The sequence below is a fragment of the Microcebus murinus genome, chromosome 5 (assembly GCF_040939455.1).
Source record: "Microcebus murinus isolate Inina chromosome 5, M.murinus_Inina_mat1.0, whole genome shotgun sequence".
NCBI classification, from domain to species: domain Eukaryota; kingdom Metazoa; phylum Chordata; class Mammalia; order Primates; family Cheirogaleidae; genus Microcebus; species Microcebus murinus.
In genome coordinates, this window is record NC_134108.1 from 13,576,596 (window position 1) to 13,599,032 (window position 22,437).

Consider the following 22,437-nt stretch of genomic DNA (forward strand, 5'->3'; position numbering starts at 1 on the left):
TGTCAGAACTATATTTTCATTGTTTTTTTTTTTTTTTACTGCATAATTCACCTGTTATTTTGCTTTTTAGCCTTGCATTTGCTTTATGATGCCTTCATACATCCCATAAGGATTTGTTTTTCTCCCTTTGCATGATTATCACTCTCCCCATAAGGCAGTCAGAATTTGTCATGGTCAGCTCCCAGCAAAGAAGATGAGCTTCAACTTCTGATGAACAACCAGCCCATCTATATATTTTCTAATTATTAATAAATAGAGCTTATTTGCTGTTATTTCAGGGGGGGAATTAAATTTTTTATAATTTAAGTATTATTCCAGCTTTTTATTCTTTTTGGAATTGAGTACCAAAATTCTGATAAGTTATCTTCTTTTTTGTATCAGTCTCCCTCAGTATAAGTATATTTGGACACTTAAATGAGTTTATGAACAAATACTTAGCTAAGATCTTTTTTGTGTTGTCTCTTCATATGTCTTTGGTCATCATGAACAGTGTTTATTTTCTAAACTTCTAAATGGCTTTTTATAAGCTTGTGCAAATTCTTTGAAAATAGGAGAAGAAACAGAGGGAGGGAAGGGAGGAAAGGGGAAAGAGGGAATCATATTATTCTTAAGAATCATATTATTTTCCAAGTCAGGGTAACACTTATAGTTTGTTTTCCTAAATACAATTCATTAGCATAATATTTCTGCTATGATGTTTGAATGTGTCCATTTATTTCAGATATAGCAAGATTAGGATGACCAATATTGTCTTTTACTTGTGTACTTTATCTCCATTTGTATTATGTAGAAGACACTTTGGGTAGCAAAGTCTTCAAAAGTCAATCTTAGCATCTAAGTAAATTGTAACCTGCTCCTTTCACTTTCCCATAGCACAGTATTATTTATCCTGGAAACTAACTTTCTATGCCTATGTATTATTTTTAAGAATCTGTGTTATCTTTACAAGTATTTTGAATTCCCTGGTACACATGTTAATTCTTCCTGTTGCTTTCCTCCTCAGAATGATCTGAAAGTGCTATTTACATCACTGGCTGACAGCAAATACATCATTCTGCAGAAACTGGCAAATGTGTTTGACCAGCCTGTGGCAGAACAAATAGAGGTATTTCCAGAGCTGCCTTTTCCTACAACAGCAAGTGCATAGAGGAGATATGATGTACTATGACATTCTAAATATTTTATGAAAGATTAATGGCTTACTATAGCATTTTTGTTTGTCATATTTTTGATTTCGAGTACGTGGTTTGAATAACACGCCAGGTGGCATTCACAGAATTAGGAAATGTGAGATAGGAAAAGGTATCTGCGGCAGATGCTGCCCTGAAGGAGTTTGCCACCTAATGATGAGATTACACATGAACCGCAATAACAGAGGGCAGAAAGTCAGACTGTCCTGGGAGAGGTACAGAGCACCGTAGACATTCAGAAGGGGTGGGCTTGCTTCCAGGAGGGGATGACCAGGGAAGCCTTTATAGAGGGAGATCTGAACTGATCTTGGAAGTATGGACACACAGCAACTGGGAAGAAAGGTCTTAAGATAAAGAGAGCAGCAAGAACAAAGCATAAGTGTTAGAAAATTCTGACCACTTACAAAGAACCGTAGGTGATCCTATTTAGCTGGATTTAGAATGAATGAGAGTGATTGAGGGAAAATAAGATTGGATGTGTAAATTTTCAGCAGTTTCTAGGGCCTGTTGAGTGTCAGAGAGCTTGGTCTCCACACTTTTTTGATTGCCTACCACACTGGCTAAAAAAAGAAATAAGCACACACCACAAATGTATGTATTTTTACTTATTTATAAATTACAAGTAAGTGTTAATAGTATGTTATCTCATAAAACATGCAAACAAATGACAATTAAAAACGAATGAGGCTGAATATAAATACAAAATGTAGTATTTCATCCTGATAGATCATCTTGTGCACTTTTGGGTACTTAGACTCGTGTTGGAGATCCCGGGCTGTGGAATGTCACTGGGGATGTGTGGGGACAGGAATGAATCTCAGTTCCGCATCCTGCTTCTGGGTTTCACCTGACAGCACCAGGGTCAGGAAACGAGATCCATTATGAGGTGTCATGTAGCTGCACTGTGTGATAATGAATGAACTTGAACTAGCATAATGGCAGTGAAAACGAGGAGCGAAGAAACTGGAGGGATGGTAGAATATTTCCTGTTTCATAAGCTAAGTAACTATGGAAAGTATGTGTTTTAATAGAATTTCTTAATCTAATTTCATTGGGCCCCTAAGGGACCTATGAGTAGACTGTAGAGAATTGCCTGAAATAGAGATCACCTGGGGTGTGTGTGTGTGTGTGTGTGTGTGTGTTTATGTATTATGTATGTGTAAAAGAGAGAGGGAGAGTCACCTCAAATAGTTTGCAAAATTATACATGAATGCCATCTTTCTTGACTATAATTTCATCTGCTTTTTAAAGAGATTCCTCATTTCCTCCTAATTAAAGATGATTTTTGATGTCATATCTTCCACGTGAAAGAACCTTTTTTGGGGGGGAGGGTGTTATAATGTATGTGATTCCAAAAAATGTCACATATAAATAATTAGATTTTTCTTTGAATAATGGAAAGCAACTAATGAATGTGCTAATCCCACCCATACCCAACTGGGATTGAAATGGCAATAATAGTAGGGGGTGACACCCCTCACTCACTATGTTTCTCTCTTGAGATATGTTGTCTCAGTCTAGAACAGACCTGTTGTGTCAGAAGCCTTGTGCACAGTGGTCTTCCTAGGATCTCTTTCCACCACGATCCTAAGAATCCCTTCATTTCTTCCTTTGTTGGATCTTCTCTTTTCTGAGCCCCAAGTCTTTCTCTTTAATACATTGGGTCCTTGCTTGGCTAGTGCATATCCTTTCTAAGAAAGGGAGAATGTAGCTGCATTTTTTGAGATGTGTGTCTGAAAATGTTTTTATGCCATGCTTTTTTGATAGCTTGGCTCTTTGTAGACTTCCAGGTGGGAAATCAATTCTTGCAGAGTTTGGAGACTTTTACTCTATTTTCTAGCTTCCAGTTTTGGCTTGAAGAAACTAAAAAACAGTTTAAATTCTCAAAGTTCTCTAGTGTTCTGAAATTTCACAATCACATGCCTTGGGGAGGGTCTGTTTCTATCCACTGGGCTGGGAGCACAATGGGATCTTTCGATTTGGCCACTCTCATCTTTCCATTTTTGAAAATTTTCTGCTGATCTATTTAGTATTTTTCATTCCTCCATTTTCTCTGTCTCCCATTCTGGAGAACTCCTATTAATCAGATATTGGCTATTCTGGTCCAAGTCCTCTAATGTTCTTATCAAGAGACCTTTCTCTCTTTGTCTTTTTGCTCCACTTTCTGGGAGACTGCCTCGATTTCAACTCAAGGCTTTTCTGAGTCCGGCATTTCTGTTCTCATGTGTTTAATTCCCCCAGAGCTCATTTTAGTTCTCTGAATGATCCCTTTTTATAGTATTTTGTTCTTTTTTTAATGAATGCATTATCTTTTATAATCTTTTTGGGTATATTAATGATTTTTAATTGAAGTTTTATTTTTCCTATATAATCTGTTTCCCTCTAAGTTGCTTTTGTTTATTTGCTTGTGTTCATCCCTTTCATGTTACTGACAGGTGTACTGAAGTCCTTTGTTATCTGTCCATGTTTAGGAATACTGAAAGAGAACTTCCTGTGTGAATGGACCTTGACAATTTCAGGGTTTACTGCAGGGTGGCCTGTGTGGACCATTTGTTAGAGAATCCTTGTGTCAAATTGTCAGGCCTGTTAGTCTTTTCAGATATTTTTCCTCCTCCTATCTGGAGAGTAGAGGTCTAGCTGTAGCACTTCTTCAGGGAGAGAAGACTCAGGGGCCCCATAGTCAGCATTCAGTGGGCATCCACTTACTTCCCCTGTTTTCAGGCAAGCACTCAAGCCCATGGCAGTGTTGGGAGCTACTTATCTTCTCCAGAAAACAAATTTTCAGTCCTTCAGCAGGGAAAGAAAGGGACAATATGGAATGAGGACAATGAGGACAGGGATATGGGGACTTAACTACTCTTTGGGCAGCTTTGCTCTAACCTTCCTAACTTCATACCCCATCCCACTTCACCCAGAGTTCCAGAGAGTTCTGTTGCTCTAAATTTGGTGGTGTAGATCCTCTGCTAGCTTAGCATCCAGCTTCCTTAGATTTCGTAAGTCAAATATCATGTATCCTTCTGATCTCCAACTTCTGCAATTTTGTTGGCATTGTATTCTTTCTTGGTTTCATGTCCTTGTAGATTTATGGAGGAAAAAAGTAACAAAAAACCAGCAAACAGTATTTGCTCTGGTTGTAGAGGGTTTCAAAAGTGAGAAAACTGGACACGTATGTTTCATCTGCCATCTGGAGTCTATGTTCTTGTCATCCTTCCAGGGCAACTGAGCTTGCCCTTCTTCCAAAAGCCTACTTAGACTGCTCCAGGATTCATGGTCCCACTAAGGGGGATGAGTTGCATTATCAGGGTTAGTACTTAATTGTACTCAGCCTTGCTTTGTTTTCTTCTGTTTACTCTGGTTTCCTAACCATCAGCTCCTTGAAAGCCAGAATGAGATTCTGCTTCTACAGACCTCACGCTCGGAAGGCAAGGCTTAGCAATAAGGCTGACTTTCCACTTCACAGCTATGGGCAGGCATTCCTTGACCATGCTGTAACATATTTGCTTGTTGCCTCATTGAATCTTCTTCAAAGATGCTCACAGCTACATTTCAAGACACCAGAACATGGTTCCCTAGAAAAGCTCAGGAAAATACCTTTTTTCTAACTGTGTCTTCAGTCATGCTTCTTTGCTAAGGGTTGCTAATCACAGACTCTATTTTTTTTTTTAAGGAGGCGATCCTTCTCCCAACTCTCTATGCTAAGTCCCACCTACCTAACTCCTTACCTTTAAGGCAACTAATCTGTAGTATGATAAAGGGCTGCTTTCTCTTTTTCTATATAATATCTTAGCATTTTTTTTATGTTTTATTAAAGTGACTCCTTTTGTATGTATTGAAAAGGTTCTATGTGGAGGCAGTAGGAATACATAAAGAGATGCAGCAGTCACATTTTCTGTGGGGAAATCGTTCCCGGGAGTTTTAATGAAATGTCATAAATCTTCCATAGGCAATACAACAAGCTGAAGAGGGACTAAAGGAATTGGATGCAGGGATCATTGAATTAAAAAGGCGTGGTGACAAGTTACAAATCGAGCAGCCTTCCATGCAGGAACTCTCCAAACTGCAGGTACAGTCTCTAACCAGAAGTATTCAGCTGCAGTGGTACATCCGAACTCGAAGTCAAGAAAAGTTATTTTCTCTATTGTCTTGGCTTTCTTTATAAAATTCATGTCATTTAGGTCCTACTCTTTCTTTCAAGTAACTTAGAAAATTTTTTCTGAAACTTTCAACATATTTAGTACAATAAAATGAGTCATGTTTTCATGCTTCCAAGAGTAATATTTTTTTCTGACTAAATTTACTTTGTTATTATTCTGATAGTTAAATACTGTGGTATAGTTTAATTGTACCATATTATTTTCTACCATAGAAAATATTATAATTGTCAATCCTACCTAAGAGAGGGATACCTACCCTGTATTACATTATCTCTCCAAAAACTATTTAGGAAAATAAACATTCAAGGTAATACTTCTTAGAAAGTATTTTCTTTAAGATGTTCAAAAACTATGGTTTATCTTCCATACATGTTTGAATGGGTTAGAGACATTGTTTCAATTCTAGAACAACAGTGACAAAAATTAAACTAGAAGATAATTGAAATTTAAACAGGCTTCTTGGCATCCTTCGGGAATAGAGAATAACACTTTGGGTTAATTTGCTTTCCTAGATCTGACACTTAACAAGAATCTGATATTGGAGTGGCAGAAAGATACTGAGATATTCAACCAGCAAAATTTAGCATCTGATAGGCAACACAGTTTTATCATATTAAAAAAAAATTGTGTACAACTATCTACAGTCACACACACACACACACACACACACATTAGAGTTTATCTCTGTGCCATATTGCAGAACTACTGTGGATTAGTAGCACGAGTCCAGCAACTATCTCATTCTTTTATGTAATAGTTCATAATGTCATCAGTCCACCACCCCCACTTTGTACCTTGGTAGATGCTTTTCCAAGAGCACTTAAGCATCAGGTGTAAGAGTCAAATTTCATAGCTGTAAATAGGCATTAAAGTTGAACTTTTCCAGACTGAACCATTTTGGCCTGCTAAGCCTTAATATCATGCATTAATCAGGTCCATATGCCTCAAATAAATTTTGTGTTTGGTGTGTCATCATCTCTTAAAATGTCTTTCCAGTTTAAATAGTTATTTACCCCACCACATTTGGCAAAAACATTGCCTTCTTAAGTCTTAAAGGCTTTCTACTCACATCAAATTCTCCTATTTCTCTAGCTCTTTGTTTGAGGCGTACTTTCAAATCGATTGTTATTTAGCAGAAAAAAATATTAAGAATACTGTGCTCAATTACTCTAAAATTATATAAACGTTGAGAATGCTATAAAAGTTGAGATTGCATTTTCTATGACAACTCTCTCAGCCACATGGATAATTTTTTAATATTTTAACCCCACATCTCATCATAAACTATTGATATCATGAGAAGATAGTTTTCAAAACTACCTCATATATCGTTTTTAGGAAACACTTTGCATATCCTTTGAAATCTTAAAATACTAAGCTTATTTTTTGTAGACACATTTTTATTTCCTTTTAGATTTTTAACTTTTCTTTTTTCTTTATTTACATTTTTTATTTTTTAATCAATCTAAATTTCTTCTTGGTATATGGCATGAGATAAGACTCTAACTTTACTTTTCTCCAAATCACTGAATTGTTTTCACATTATACTTATTGAATATTTATTTTGTCCTTTCCCCCGATGACTCCGTACTTTAAATTCTTATGAATATAGTTCTTTTTTTTTCACTTTCTCTGTTATACTCTATTGTTTGTCAATTAAAAATGAAATAAATTGTAAAAGAATAAAAGATAAGAATACTGAACAAGATTAATGAGAGACCTTGAACTACCGGATATCAAAACATTGTACAGCTGCAATCATGTAAAATATATAGGCATGGGAATAGAGGTCCAAAGCTTATCTTCTTTGAAAGAAGTTTTCAAAGTAAATGTCTTAAGAACAACAGGCAGATGACCTGTAGGCAGAGGATTCTCATAGGTCACCTCCCTGGAGGAGCTTTCTTCGTTGGGTCACGGTCCTGGAAGGTTAACAAGCTTTTAGACAGGTGCCAGAATTTGAATCGAGGGTGAGTGTCGCTGTCTCTGTTCCTCAGGACATGTACGACGAGCTGATGATGATCATTGGCTCCCGGCGCAGTGGCCTGAACCAGAACCTCACACTCAGGAGTCAGTATGAAAGGGCCCTGCAGGATCTGGCTGACCTGCTGGAAACTGGTCAGGAGAAGATGGCAGGAGACCAGAAAATCATCGTGTCTTCCAAAGAGGAAATCCAACAACTACTTGACAAACATAAGGTAAAAAAAGAGAGAGAGAGAAAGAAAACACAATTGTGAAAGCATGTTCTCAAGCCCAGATACATACATACATACATACATATATATATATATATATTTAGTAATACTTAATATTTTATTCTTTTGTGAGTCTTCCTTGTATAGATTATCCTTTAAAACAGTCAACTAATGTGTAGTCACACCCACTGGCATTCAATAGCACATAGAAATTATAGAGGATATATTTCCATAATTTTATAAATTAAAACAGAAAACCAGCCTCACCAGTTACACACACACACACACACATGCACACACACACACACACACAGAAACAGCCCTTGAATTATTAGCAGTGATTATGGAAGGAGCAGTTTTGCCAGTCCAGAAACTCAGCCTCCCACTCTTTGGGAATTTCCTGTAAGAAAACTGAAAAAATCCTATTGGGTTATAGAAGGTTAAATCTTCTACCACTGTGTAGCTTTCTGGTGGCTTACAAAGGTGAATTTTTTTTTCTTTCTATTTGAAATTATACTTCTCTGTATTTTTTCCCAGAGCTTTTTTCCCAAAACTTTATGATTTATTAAAGCCTTATCATTTGGCTTTGAAAACATTGCTTTAAAGTTCACAGCTGGTCTTTCTCAAATTGTTGACTATAGCAATAAAAGATCATTCTGAGTTATTCCAGAGGGGAAGCTAGGATCAATGAGTATAAATAACAGAGAGATAAAGCTCAATAGAAGACGAATTCTAAAGTGAGTAGGCTGCCATTGAACAGACAGCCCTCCTAGCCATGAGACGTCTAGCCAAGGCTTTCAGGGGAGATGGGCTTGTTAAAGGAATCTCAGCTTTCATTGATTGTTGGAGCAGTTGAACTTCAAGGTCTCTCCCAACTTGAAGATTCTATATACGATAATCGTGAGTTAAAAATCGTGAGTTAAAAATGATGATTCTGGCTTCTACTGACCAGATCATTTTCTGCAGGAAAGTTCGGCAGTATTGGTGGGTAGCACTGACAGAAGCATGTGCCCAGATTCAAACCCCAGTTCTGCCACTGCTAGCATGTGTGACCTTGGGCAAGCTACATAGAGTGGGTGGCTCAGTGGTCTCCTCTATAAGATAGGAAATAAACTACCTATTGCATAGAGTTATAGAGTGGTTATAAAGAGGAAATGAGTCAGGTAATGTGTTTATGGCATGCCCAGCAAATAGTAAGACTCAATTAATGTTAGCTGTTATTATCAGTTTCCGGTTCTTATATCTATCATGGGGCTAGGAACAAGAAATGGGATAAGCTCTACCTCCACCCTCCAGGGTCTATTACACAAAAAAAGTAACATTTCAATAACATTTGTAGGCTGGTGCAAGGCCTACAGTTCTGTTCTCTGTAGGTATATTACAAGGAAAATAAAAACTATTTAATACCAATCAGCCAAGCATTAAGCACAGCACACCCTCTGGAAATTCAGGAAGTATTGCTCAAACCCAGCCAGAGGAGGGAAAGTCATTGAAGATGTCAGGTGAGAACATCTCAAGAAGAGCAGTCCGAGCAGAGGCCAACGATGGGCGAGTGGGAGCTGATGGGTGTGAGGACACGGGGGCAAGTGTGCGGTGGAGTTAGTGGGAGACCGTGCCAGGACAGGAAGGAGGCCAGAATCTACATGCAGGAGGCATTAAGAGGGCAGAGGAGTTTTTTCCGCAGCTGACACATGTGAAGAGCTTTGTTTTGGGGACAGTGTGTCTGCAGCACAGCAGGGTGTAGGATGCATTTGAGTAGGGAGACAAGACAGGCCAGCTGAAAGCCTAGATCCCCGTCTCTGCAGGACGTGACCAGTGTCTGGACTAAGGGGGAGGTGAGCGGGGATGTCACTTGTATATTAACTGAGTTCTGTCAGCTTTGACAGTTGAAGCGACTTTGATCATAAGGCAGTCAATGGATGAGTTGCTGACTTCTTTCTACCTGAAAAATTACAGGAGTACTTTCAGGGCCTGGAGTCTCACATGATCTTGACTGAAACACTCTTCAGGAAGATCATCAGCTTTGCAGTCCCTAAGGAAACCCAATTCCACACCGAACTGATGGCTCAGGCTTCCACGGTACTGAAACAGGCCCACAAGAGGGGCGTGGAGCTGGAGTACGTTCTAGAGGTGAGACCACTGATGTAGCATCTCTGCTGCAAAGTAGACCTTTAACGCTGAGTGTGTTTACTCATTCAGTTTGCCTCTCATAAGCCCAGAACTAGCTGTGCTCTGGGGCTCAGGATTGTGCCTTTCCTATGGTTGTGTGCCGCCTTGCCTGCCTTGCATTTCCTGTTCACATGCAGAAATATCTGTGCCATGTAGCGAACCAGCTACGTGAACACTGACTTCAGACTGTGCATGAAGGTATCTGGCGTTTCCATAGTCAGTCCAATAGCCTAGTTAAGAGTATTTTTAAAAATGTACAAATATATCCCTGGCTCTGTCCTGATTGCAGTTGCTCTCGTGGTCACGACCTACACTGGGGTCTAGAAGTCAGAAGGCAGCCACCTGGATCCAAGGCCTTGTGCTCTGGAAACAGAATATGAAGGATCCGTTTAGTATCAGACTAGGAATGCTGGATTGAAACCAGAAAGTCTGGGTTCATATTATTGAAGCAATTTGTAGCATTTACCTTGGTTACAGGTCTTAATCTGCTGTCGTGAAAGGAGACTGACATTTCATTCTCTCATTTGTTTAGTCACTCTCCTTCAGTCACACTCATTGTCCTATCAGCCATTCCTTCAGCATTAACCAAGCTGCCACTAGTTTTTCCCAGTTTTAAATAAAATAAAAATCTGAATTTAGGAATTAGTGATATGATATTTTTCTTTGATAGAATATACAGATTATATACTCATATTTATAAATGTCTGTGTCTTATTTGAACTTTTATTTGCAAATGTAACGAAACGTTATGTGGAAAGCAAACACGCCCATCCCTTTGACTTAAATTCTTACTGTGCTAAAAAGAACAAAACCATGCATACCAGATACCAGCTACACTGCATACGTTATTCCATTTAATCCTCATCGTGGAGAAAATAGCTATTGATATCCCCATTTTAACATGTGGAAAATGAAGTTCAGAGAAGCTTAGTAACTTACCCATGATCATACAGCCAGTTAGTTGCAGGTGCCAAAGCCCATTCACAGTGCTTTAAAGCCGTGGTCCCCAACCCTTGGGCCACAGACCAGTACCTGTCCCTGGCCTGTTAGGAACTGGGCCACACACAGTGGGTGAGCAGCCAGTGAGCGAGCAAAGCTTCATCTGCATTTGCTGCCACTCCCCATTGCTCATATCATCACACGAGCTCCACCTCCTGTCAGATCAGCAGTGACATTAGATTCTTATAGGAGCTCGAACCCTGCTGTCACCTGAACAAACCCGCCAAAAAGGTTGGGGACCACTGCTTTAAAGGACCACCATCTGATTACTTGTTTCAACGCCATCTTTTGCTTCCCAAAGCAAACCCCAAACCCAAACAGCCCCGGCATAACTTTGAAGAGAATCTGTCAAGACATATTTTGTACACAAGGAGAAAATGTCATTCCCTAATGAGGACTTTTTCAGCTCCCAGACTAATGTTGTGTTTCTAGACATGGTCCCATCTGGATGAGGACCACCAGGAGCTCCGCAGACAGCTGGAGGTGGTGGAAAGCAGCATCCCGAGTGTGGGGCTGGTGGAGGAGAGCGAGGACAGGCTCATCGACCGGATAACACTCTACCAGGTTGGTGCCCCAAGGGTATCTTGGTGTTACAAGTTGCCACATATCATTATGAAACTTACCAATAGTTTTAACAGAATCTAAACAAACTTGTGATCAAATATTTTATGAAGTACTTTAATTTTATTTCAACTTATTGACATTGTTGAAAACAGATAGATTGTGTTTGTATTATTTATAGAATATTAAAGTCTTTTTTTTTTTTAAATTAGAGAACACTTTTTGAAAATTCAGGTTTCACCAAGCAGTTTCGGTAGTTTGTGCTAGTATAAAACTCTTCCTGAAATAATTATAGTTTAACAGTTTTAAATGCACCTAAAGTCAATACCAAAAAACAAAAAAGGAGAATGTCTATGCTAATATATTGAAGAAACATCTTAAAGTTGTCAGTTACTTGGGTCCCAATAGTTAAGGTTTGAATAACAGGCAATGGGAGCATTGTGGGCAACAGAAAAAAAAAAACCATAATTCTTAAAAACAAAAGTTGCACAAGCCAAACTTTTAACCCGATATTTTCAATCATTTTAGCACTTAAAATCTAGCCTCAGTGAATACCAGCCCAAATTATATCAGGTATTAGATGACGGCAAACGACTTCTGATATCCATTAGCTGCTCAGATCTGGAAAGCCAACTGAATCAGCTTGGAGAACACTGGCTGAATAATACCAACAAAGTGTCTAAGGAACTCCACAGATTGGAAACAATATTGAAACACTGGACCAGGTAACACAATGACTATTTTGCATATTTTAGATAAGTGCTGCAGTGTATTAATAAGGCCAGTGGGTACTATACTTGAAAATAATATGGTCCCTCTAGGAACTTACTGCATAGTTTGGAAAATAAAGACAAACAGGAAGTCCCCACTTGGATTCTTGTATAATTGTATAAACATATAATTAAAAGTGGGCACAGAGGCAGCTGCATAATGCACTTTACGTTGGCCTAGTGACTGTCTGGGTAATCACAATAAAGCCTTTGATGGAAAGAAAGAAGAGAAAACATGGATTGAGAAGGGGAAGCTTCTCAAAGACAATGGGAAGTATTTAAGGGAGGTGGAAGGTTGATTTTTTTAGGTAATGAAATACTGTTTCTATGCCACCTTTATTTCAAAGAAGTTTTTATAACAATTATCTAATATTTTCTAAATAGCATCCATGCGAAGGAGTAGGAGAAAGATATTTATTTTTATTTTCAACTTAGAGATGAGCAAGCTGAAACCCAGAGAGACAGACTTGATCAAGGAATAAATATTAAGAGAATTTCAGAATGTCAGCTTAGTGCATTTTCCTAAAACTGACGCCATTGGTGAATAACATGGGTGAGCAGAAGGTAGGGATTGGATGATTACTTCATAGACTCATTAATATACTTACAGATATCAAAGTGAATCTGCAGATCTAATTCACTGGTTACAATCTGCAAAAGAAAAGCTAGAATTTTGGACTCAGCAATCTGTGACAGTCCCTCAAGAGCTGGAAACAGTCCGTGATCATCTAAACGCTTTCCTGGTAAGTTTAAGATCTAAGGAATTTGATGAGATTGTATTGTTTTCAGGCCTTCAGGTCAGACATGACCCATATACCAGCAGAAAGGAAATCAGTTGTCAATGGATATACTTAATAAACTAAATTATTGAGAATTTATCAATGTTAACTATGTGTGTTCAATAATTATGCAAAATAAAGGCTAAGCATGGTGGCTCACACCTATAATCCTAGCATTTCAGGAGCAGAGGAGGGAGGATTGTTTGAGGCCAAGAGTTGGAGACCAACCTGAACAAGAGCGAGACCCTGTCTCTATAAAAAATAGAAAAATTATCTAGATGTGGTGCGTGCCTGTAGTCCCAGCTACTCGAGAGGCTGAGGCAGTAGGATCAGTTGAGTCCAGGAGTTGAGGTTGCTGTGAGCTAGGCTGACGCCATTGCACTGTAGCTGGGGTGACAGAGTGAGACATTCTCTTGAAAAAAAAAAAACCCAAATAATTATGCAAAATAATAGGGCTCAACTTCTCAACATTGCCCCTTTAAAGTCGTTTTCAAGTAATGGCTTCATCGTTGGCTTTCATTCTAGGGCAAGGGTGTGCTTCTTTCATCTGCCCCTTCAGTACTTGGCATAACACCCCTCTCAAATGTAAAGGGAATTATTCCATGCACTACATTGGCCTTTAATGAAAGGCCTGGCTATTTAACCCTAACTTGAAAGTCACTACTTCTTTTAGGAGTTTTCTAAAGAAGTAGATGCCAAATCTTCCCTGAAATCATCTGTTCTGAGCACTGGAAATCAGCTTCTTCGATTAAAGAAGGTGGACACAGCCGCGCTGCGCTCTGAGCTGTCACACATCGATGGCCAGTGGACTGACCTGCTGACCAGTATTCCAGCCGTGCAGGAGAAGCTCCACCAGGTAGACAGAAGCATTGTTTTAATGAGTACTGATGGACTCAAGCTCTATGAAATGGAAAAGCAAACTAATCTGCCCTTGCTCACGAATTTAACCCAGCATTGACTCAGACATCTGCCCGTTTCTCTTTTCCATTTTACATATTACATATTAAAAGTGAACTATTTTACAAAGCTCCACTCAGGTGGCATTTCTTCCTAGGGTTTTTTTAGAGAGAGAGAGCGTGTGTGTGTGTGTGTGTGTGTGTGTGTGTGTGTGTGTGTGTTGGCATCTTTGTCTGGTCTCCTTTAAACTCTATTTTCTCACGGGTAAAAGGTGGGCAATTACACTTCCCTCATAAATTAAGTAGTTACGAAGATTTATAACACAATGTATTCAAAAGATCTACCATTGTACATATAGGAGAGCAACTGGAATACAGTAGATGTAAGCACTCCTCTTTCCTGGAAATATACCTACCTAACCTGAAATCTCAGAGCATTTTATTTTTATCTCTCTTTGACATTCATCACCATGTATTAGGCACTAGAGCTATGTTTAATATATATGCCTTATGTCTCCTAATCAGCTGCTATACATACATTTCTAGATAGCAACTATCCCATGTTCAACTCTACATCTTTCACCACCACATAGAAATTGATTTATAAATATTTTACATGATTGCTTTTGTTCCTTCAGATCATTCTAATAAGTATGTGCATAAATGCATGATTTATTAAGTAAGATTCAGAATTTTAAGTATATTTTCGTTAGAGACTTAGGAAATTGGCTATTCTCTTGGAAATAAACAGGAGAGTGCCAAAAACTCTAGAACATGATAGCTTGTAGTGTTGTATTTTTCTTTCTTCTTTTAACATTCCTGAGTTATAATACACAGATTTTACAAGATAATTAATAAAATACATCTGTTGAATGTTTTGTAGTTAAGTTTTCTTAACTCATAAAAGTAGCTATAAAATAAGAATAATATTTTCCTCTTGCTGGTGTTTTAATTAATTAATTAATGTTTCTACGATGTTTATAGTATTGGATGTCAAGTGAACATAAAATGACTATTACTGTTCAGTGTTTGCCTGATGTTTGACTTCAGGCTTTCTAATAGGGTTAAGATATCAAAATGCAATTCAAGAATGTTATCTTTCTAGGTACATATATAAGAATTAATATAGGATTTTTAAGTTAGCAGAACTTGGGTTTGAATTTTAACACTTGGGGATTGTTCTGTGTCTGACTTGGACAGCTCCAAATGGACAAGCTGCCTTCCCGCCATGCGATTTCTGAAGTCATGAGTTGGATTTCTCTAATGGAAAGTGTTATTCAGAAGGATGAAGATAATATAAAGAATTCCATAGGTTACAAAGCAATTCATGAATACCTTCAGAAATATAAGGTAATCATTATTTTTTTTCTTTTAACTTTTCATGTCTATTTTATTTGAAAGAACTCAAAAACTCAAATTATGGAAATCAGGTCTTGAAATATGTGTTCCTTACATGGTGACCAGATGGGCATTCAAAGGCAAGAAAACTGCATGCATAGTTATATGCATAAGAAAAGTTGTCCAGTGCTAAGAATAATTTTGAATAATTTGGTGTTATTTTTAAAAAATCGTAGAAATCATAAAATTAAATGCTATAATTTATGAATATTTTAGAGTGAGGTTATGTAAATTATCCAGTTCTACATCTTCTACCTAAAAATATATATGTATATGTGTATCTGTGTGTATTTATATAAACACATACAAATATATACTTCTAGAAATGATGAGTAATGCCAATACACACAAATTGAGCCATTTGGACTAAGCCATGGCGCTGATAACATCGATCTTAATGTTACTTAAGACTTTCCAATTCCTGGTAAAATAATAAGACATTTATTATATATATGTATAGCCTTGTTTTCTTATTTTCTCTTCTCCTTTTTTAGGGTTTTAAAATAGACATTAACTGTAAACAGTTGACAGTCGATTTTGTGAACCAGTCTGTGCTACAAATCAGCAGTCAGGATGTGGAAAGTAAACGTAGTGATAAGACAGATTTTGCTGAGCAACTTGGAGCAATGAATAAAAGTTGGCAAATCTTGCAAGGTCTAGTAACTGAGAAGGTAAGCCAGGTGGCCTGCTGCTGTCCATATTTACATGAAAGTCCCAAGAACAGGCACACTCTGTAAGGAAAACTTAGTTCACGAGCAGTGTGGCTGTACTAAGCACAAGAATGCCTCCGACAAGGCACTGAATGTTAATCACTGTCAGCGTTTTCTTTTACCCTGCTAATGATTTTCTCTTATGCACCCTCTACTCTGTATATTTCATGTTGCTTCAGTTTTTTAAAGATGTCTCTCAATTTCTTTTACCTTTGCTTCACGTTGACTTTAGTCCTTTCTTGCTTGCCAGTAATAGTCATGGATGCACACTTTATAAAATTCATTTTTTAAATCATATGTACATACAATGGACTGTATTTTAAGAATTCTTAATTTGGAGGCAATAGTGGCTAGAGTAATTAGCCTGGCAATGATGTGATTTTTTAAAATAAAATTGAAAATTTCATTTCATTATGTTTGTTCAGATCCAGCTGTTGGAAGGCTTACTGGAATCTTGGTCAGAATATGAAAACAATGTACAATGTCTGAAAACTTGGTTTGAGACTCAGGAAAAGAAACTAAAACAACAGCAGCAAGTTGGAGATCAGGCCTCTGTTCAGAATGCGCTGAAAGACTGTCAGGTAACTTGTCCAGGTGGCTGACATGAACCATTTCACAATTTCACAGCATCTGCTAAAGAATTTTATAGGCTCTGAGAGTTGCAAGTTAAATATTTTTAAAAGTTGCATGTGGTAACAAATTTCTCTATTTATATGAGCTTATAGAGATTTTTTAACTGTTAGATTTTTTCAGCTTTTTTAAAAAATTTGAAATTTAAAAAATTTTTAAATGTACTCAAAAATAGAGAAATGCTGTGACCTCTATATACTGAGCATTGCACTTGATAATTATCAAGATTTTGACACATTTGCCTGAATTCTTTCTCTTTTTAAAGATTTCATAGTAAATACCAGATAGCATGTCATTTTATTCCTACATGCTACCATACAATCTCCGAAAAATAGGCACTTTCTTATACAACCATAATATCACCACAGAGCTTAAACATAATTCCTAATATTTTATGTCTAACTCATAAACATATTTCCTTTATTATCTTTAAAAATATCTTTTTTCAGTTAATTTATTCAAAATAAGGATGTAGGTCCAGGCATGCAGTGACTCATGCCTATAATCCCAGCGCTTTGAAAGGCCAAGACAGGAGGATAGCTTGAGGCCAGGAGCTCAAGACCAGCTTGAGCAACATAGTGAGACCCCATCTCTACAAAAAATTTAACAATTAGCTAGGCATGGCAGCATGTGCCTTTAGTACCAGCTACTCGGGAGGCTGAGGTAGGAGGATCACTTGAGCCCGGGAGTTCGAAGCTGCTGTGTTCAAGTTCGAAGTGAGCCGTGATTGTGCCACTGCATTCCAGCCTGGGCAACAGCCTTGTCTCTTAAAAACAAACAAACAAAAGGTTGCAAACAGTGTCCACATAGTACATTTTCTTGTTAGAGCTCTGAAGTCTCTTGACCATTTTACTATGAACTCATTGCAGAAAGTGTTGACTGGTCCCATGTTCAGGGTGGCCTGTGTACTTCCTTCAGATGTCATTTAACTTGCTCTTTTCTCTGTGTTTTCTATAAATGGAAGTTAGCACTAGATGCTTCGTTGGATTCCCATTTAGCTCTTCTGAATGAGTGCTTCTCACGGGGTGGCAGTATTTCTTCCTGTTTTGTCCCATGGGGAGTGATGCAGAGTCTGCTGATTCTGCTGGTGCTGAGGCTTGAAGGCTCAGGTGGAGCCGCTGTATGTAGCACAGTGTTTTCTAGTGACATGGGGACACATCTTCCCTCAGGCATTCTTGTTTATGCAAAAGGTATGTGAGTGGTAGCAGTTAATGCTGTAATAATTTGAAAAAATAATCCATTAATTCGTACGGAGTTACAGATAATTATGACTATTTTCTTACTGTGTTTCCTAAGAGCAATTGAAGACTTGACTATGAAGTAATTCTACAGAAAAGCTTCTCTCCTCAAGTCTTGTTTTTCTTCTATTCTCGGTCTCAAAAGAAAGAACTTTGGTAACGATTTCCCTTCAAACCAGCATTTTTTTTCCTGTTTGGGACATGTGTAAAGGGAGATACATTTAAGCATCAAAGTTGGTTTCATTTTATTTTGTTTTGAGATAGAGTCTTGCTCTTGTCACCCTGGGCTAGAGTGAAGTGGCGTCATCATTGCTTACAGCAACCTCAAACTCCTGGGCTCAAGTGTTCCTCTTGCCTCAGCCTCCCCGGTAGCTGGCACTATAAGTACATGCCACTGCACCTGGCTAATTTTTCTAATTTTAGTAGAGACGGGGTCTTGCTCTTGCTCAGGCTGGCCTCAAACTCCTGACCACAAGGAATCCTCCCACCTGGGCCTCCCAGAGTGTTAGGATTACAGGCGTTAGCCACCACACCTGGCCGTCAGTCAAAGCTTTTTAGTTCAGAAAAGGAAGAGCAGAAATTCCTAGTGCTGGCTCTCCAGCTAATGGATTACAATTTTAGGGCTACATGAAAATGACAAAGAAAAACATCATATAGAGAAATACCTTGAAATAATAATAGTTAAAAAAAAATGCCTCACATCAGAAGTTGAGTGTATAAAAGATTGAAGACCAAAAACGTGCATCAATCAGCTAGTCTGATTGCATTTCCAATTTTCTAGGGGTATTTATAATTTAGGCTACAAATAGTAGCCTATTTCCAGTAGTATTTCTAATTTAGGCTACAAATTCTAAAATGTACAAATAAGGCAGAATTTCAAAATTTTTCTTTTAAGAATAAAAAGTCTCACCTTTGTTGAGTTCCTAAGTTAAATTATTTTTATTAATTTTAAAAGTTAATTCTAAGTATTAGAATTCACAGAATGAGTACTTCCCAGTGGTAGACTTTACTAATTGAGAGACAGACATACTGCACTAATATAACTTTTTCTTTTTTTCTTTTTTTCCCTACTTTTCTTTTCCTCTTTTTTGGTATTTTTTCTTCTCTTTAATACACTTATTTCCACCATTTTCCATTTTGTTTCTTTTCCTGTTCATGTCTTCTATTTAGAGACACATTGCTATCTAGAAATTATGGCAGAAACTTGGCCAAGTTTAACTAGTTTTAGGACCTAAGTTTTAGTCTCCCAGAGTTAGGTCAGGCAGTATCAGGAAGGAAAACTTACAGTGTGGTTTAAAGACCTGCACACCAGTGCCAATTTGTGATTTCAAATGAAAAGTCATTTTTTTGAAACAAAAGATAGAATGAAAGTAGCCCCATACAGTTATTTGGTAACATTACATATAAATCACAATAGCCTAACTGGAAGGTTCTACTTGGCAGTACTACAAACCTTGATAAAATTGTCATTTTTGAGAAACTGTTCTTTTGGATCAAAGTGTGAAATTCAAGCCAGTATACTTAAATTTGTGACTGGATTCAAGCTTTATTTTGTTTTAAAAATCTTGAATATTTTCCCAGTCTCTTAGAGGTGATTTATTAATTTAATATAATATAAAAACTGATATTTATGAATTCACTCAAGTTAAGAATGATTTATTATAACAAAAATGTTAGGTTTGGCCTTTCCCTTCATTCATCAGAAACAGAATCATCTTTTTGTTATTATTGAAAGGAAAGGAAAACACACCTTTATTTTGCACAAAATATCTATTTTAATCTTGTTTCTCTCCTGGGTTTTGCTCTTATGTTAATGTACATGTGGAGGGCATTTTTGAGATGTGTTTCTAAGCAGTGAATCATTTATTTAATGTTCACTGAAAAAAAAGTTAGTGTCTATAGAAAAATGAAGATAAACTTAATGTCTAATGGTTACATTTTATTTTTTAAAATTTTTCCCCCCATTCTGCTCTCCACATTCTAATGCTTACATTTTAGAATCATGTTAAGGACATATTGGAAGGATTGTTTATAGTCATTTAATCTCTTAGAGAAATAAAGAGATAAGTCCTTACATAATAAAGATAATTATGTTTTCCATACTGCATAAAAGACCTGTAACCCCAATAATCATTATATTCATTCTCTGGTAATTATCAAAACTGTCAAAATATTGACAAAAATTATAAAGAGGAAATGAGAAACAAAAATGATCTCTTCAAGCTACTAAATGCATGAATTCCTAATTAATACACACCAAGACAAAAATAGCCATTCATGATAATTCAGTAGAGAAGAATAAATAAATTTACACTGAAACATGGCAGATTGCCAAATGGCTAAATAAAATAATAGTGTACCTTTAGCTAGTTTTTGACAGCTTAAAAGATATTTCGTATATATTTATTTAATTTTATCCCTTTGGGGTAAGAAGGAAGTGTATTACTATCCCTATTTTACAAATGAAATACAGATAGATTAAAAGGTTGAACTACAACAGAAACAAAAATAAGAGGCAAAAATAATTTCGAAAGCACAAAAATTTGTAATTAATATAGTAGAGCCTAGACTCTTTATTAACACCGTATCCACAGCACTACCCAATCCCAACATTATTACCCATATTTGGATCATGGGAGGGAGTGAAAATCTTTTTTAAACAATTAAAACACTATCCAAATTTGAAATATTTTGGAATTTTCTCCCTTCTTTGGTAACTGCCAGGGCCTACAGATTTATTTTTAGTTGTAGGGGTGTACTTCTGAATGTGGGAATACAACCATGCCTTACTATTAATACCTGGCTTATCACCCCAACGTGGGATTTATATCCCCCGACAGTTTGAGGTTCAGCTGTCTCACCTCCAGCGTTGAGCTGGGAGTCAGTAGGCTCTAGGACTTGGGTTCTAATCCCCCCCAACCCCAGCCCTCACCAGCTCCGTTACCAAGACGGGTCAGATCTTCCATGTGTTTATTTGCAAAACGTTGACAGCAGTATCAGCCCCCTTCACTGAGCTGCTCGGATTTTCTGATGGCATTAAAATATGTTAGGATCCTGGCATATGGTGCAGTATGAGCTCCAAATCTTTTCCTCGTTTTACTTTTCATTCTTGGACATTTTATACTGACAGTTCCAAATGCACATCTTAAAGAAAATGAGGATTTGATTCGCGAAAAAGGCCTATAACCTTTCTCAGAATCACATAGTATCAGAGTATTTTAGAGAGAAAGAGAGCATAATAGAGATTATCTTTTCCAATCTTCTGATCTCCCATCTGAAGAAACTGAGACCCAGTGGAAATTTCTCACTTACCCAAAGTGACACAGCTTTATAGTGGCGGAAATGTGACTAAATCTCAGATACTGGGGCCCAGAATCCCATTCTTTTGCATTTCTTCTTATGGGCGAGACTGTGTGAACACCAATATATATGAATTTGAGAATATAAATCATATTGCCATTTCTGGCATACATTTCTTACCTTGTAGCTTCTTGAAAAAATTACAAGGTGCCATTTCCTTATCTAGTAGATTATCAAATCTTACTTTTTTAAAGTTATGCTAATTTCATGTGTAGAAAAAGACTCCTCTTTTTTTTTTATTTTTATTTTTTATTTTACATCTGAGAGTAGGAATAAGTACCTTGTGGCAACCCTTTCTGAGAATGATAAGCTTTTTGGATTAGTAAAAGGTTTTTAGGACATGAAACTATAATGGCTCAATTTCACTGCACCCTAGAGTTCCATAATAGAACAATTTAAAATAACTATTTTTAAAAATCTTTCAGGATCTGGAAGATTTGATTAAAGCAAAAGAAAAAGAAGTAGAGAAAATTGAGCAGAATGGACTTGCTTTGATTCAGAACAAGAAAGAAGACGTCTCCGGTGAAGTCACGAGCACACTGAGGGAACTCGGCCAAACCTGGGCAAATCTGGACCATACGGTAATGTCGCTCGTGCGGAGCCAGCCCCGAGACCTTGTTTTCCAGCTCGTGGCCCAACTCTGGGTTTTGCTTTTCCTAGAGTAACTGAGTAAATAATTATCAAATCCATACATCATCTCTTTATACTGCAAAGTCCACTTCATCAGCCTCTTTTTCAGAAAAGTCTAGTGGCTGATGTTTCCTAGAATAAGCCTTTATCATAAACATTCCTCTGTTAATAATCTCATCCAGTCCCATGGCTACAGGTAATTCTTAAATGTCTATTCCTCTGCCTGGGGAAAGGTAGCCAAAGTAGATGTCCTTCTAAGTGGTAAAGAACAAACTAAAAACTTCTCTGATAGAGATAAATACAAGGAAAGAAATACAGATTTTATTTCCTGGACCAGACTACCTGGATTCAAATTGAGATCTCAATCATTCTAACAGTATGATCTTGGGTAATTTTTATTACCTTTTAGTGCCTCAGTTTCCTCATATACAAGATGGTGATAATGACTATATCTATACCTACCTCAGAAGGTTGTCATGAGGGTTAAATGAATTAATGCATTTCCTAAACTGTTAAATATGTCGACCTTTTATCACATTAAAATACACATATATTTACAAATTAATCACATTTTAAGCATTTCCATTTAGACCAAATGTTCAGAAGTGTGAAAGGCATAAATTTCAAAGTGGCTACATTTTATCTTTTAAAAATTTTTTGGTAAGTTTTTGTTTGTTTATGATGCCTGAAACTCTGGTAAAGTTCTTAGATGTTAATGTTTGTCCATCATTGGAATATATATTCCATCATTCTCTATGTTA

General features: G+C 37.2%; 1 protein-coding gene across 6 annotated transcripts in view; it reads left to right on the top strand.

Annotated features, from left to right (window-relative positions):
• The window catches only part of SYNE1 (spectrin repeat containing nuclear envelope protein 1), a 438,352-nt gene that overhangs the window by 327,055 nt on the left and 88,860 nt on the right, over window positions 1-22,437 (top strand). For all 6 annotated transcript variants that reach the window (XM_076002855.1, XM_076002857.1, XM_020287266.2 and 3 more), the window contains 12 exons: window positions 1,004-1,105; window positions 5,134-5,253; window positions 7,339-7,539; window positions 9,493-9,666; window positions 11,137-11,268; window positions 11,794-11,990; window positions 12,646-12,778; window positions 13,488-13,670; window positions 14,911-15,060; window positions 15,603-15,779; window positions 16,244-16,399; window positions 21,472-21,627. In XM_076002855.1, the coding sequence (XP_075858970.1) occupies window positions 1,004-1,105; window positions 5,134-5,253; window positions 7,339-7,539; window positions 9,493-9,666; window positions 11,137-11,268; window positions 11,794-11,990; window positions 12,646-12,778; window positions 13,488-13,670; window positions 14,911-15,060; window positions 15,603-15,779; window positions 16,244-16,399; window positions 21,472-21,627 (1,881 nt within the window). The remainder of the gene's footprint in view (window positions 1-1,003; window positions 1,106-5,133; window positions 5,254-7,338; window positions 7,540-9,492; window positions 9,667-11,136; window positions 11,269-11,793; window positions 11,991-12,645; window positions 12,779-13,487; window positions 13,671-14,910; window positions 15,061-15,602; window positions 15,780-16,243; window positions 16,400-21,471; window positions 21,628-22,437) is intronic.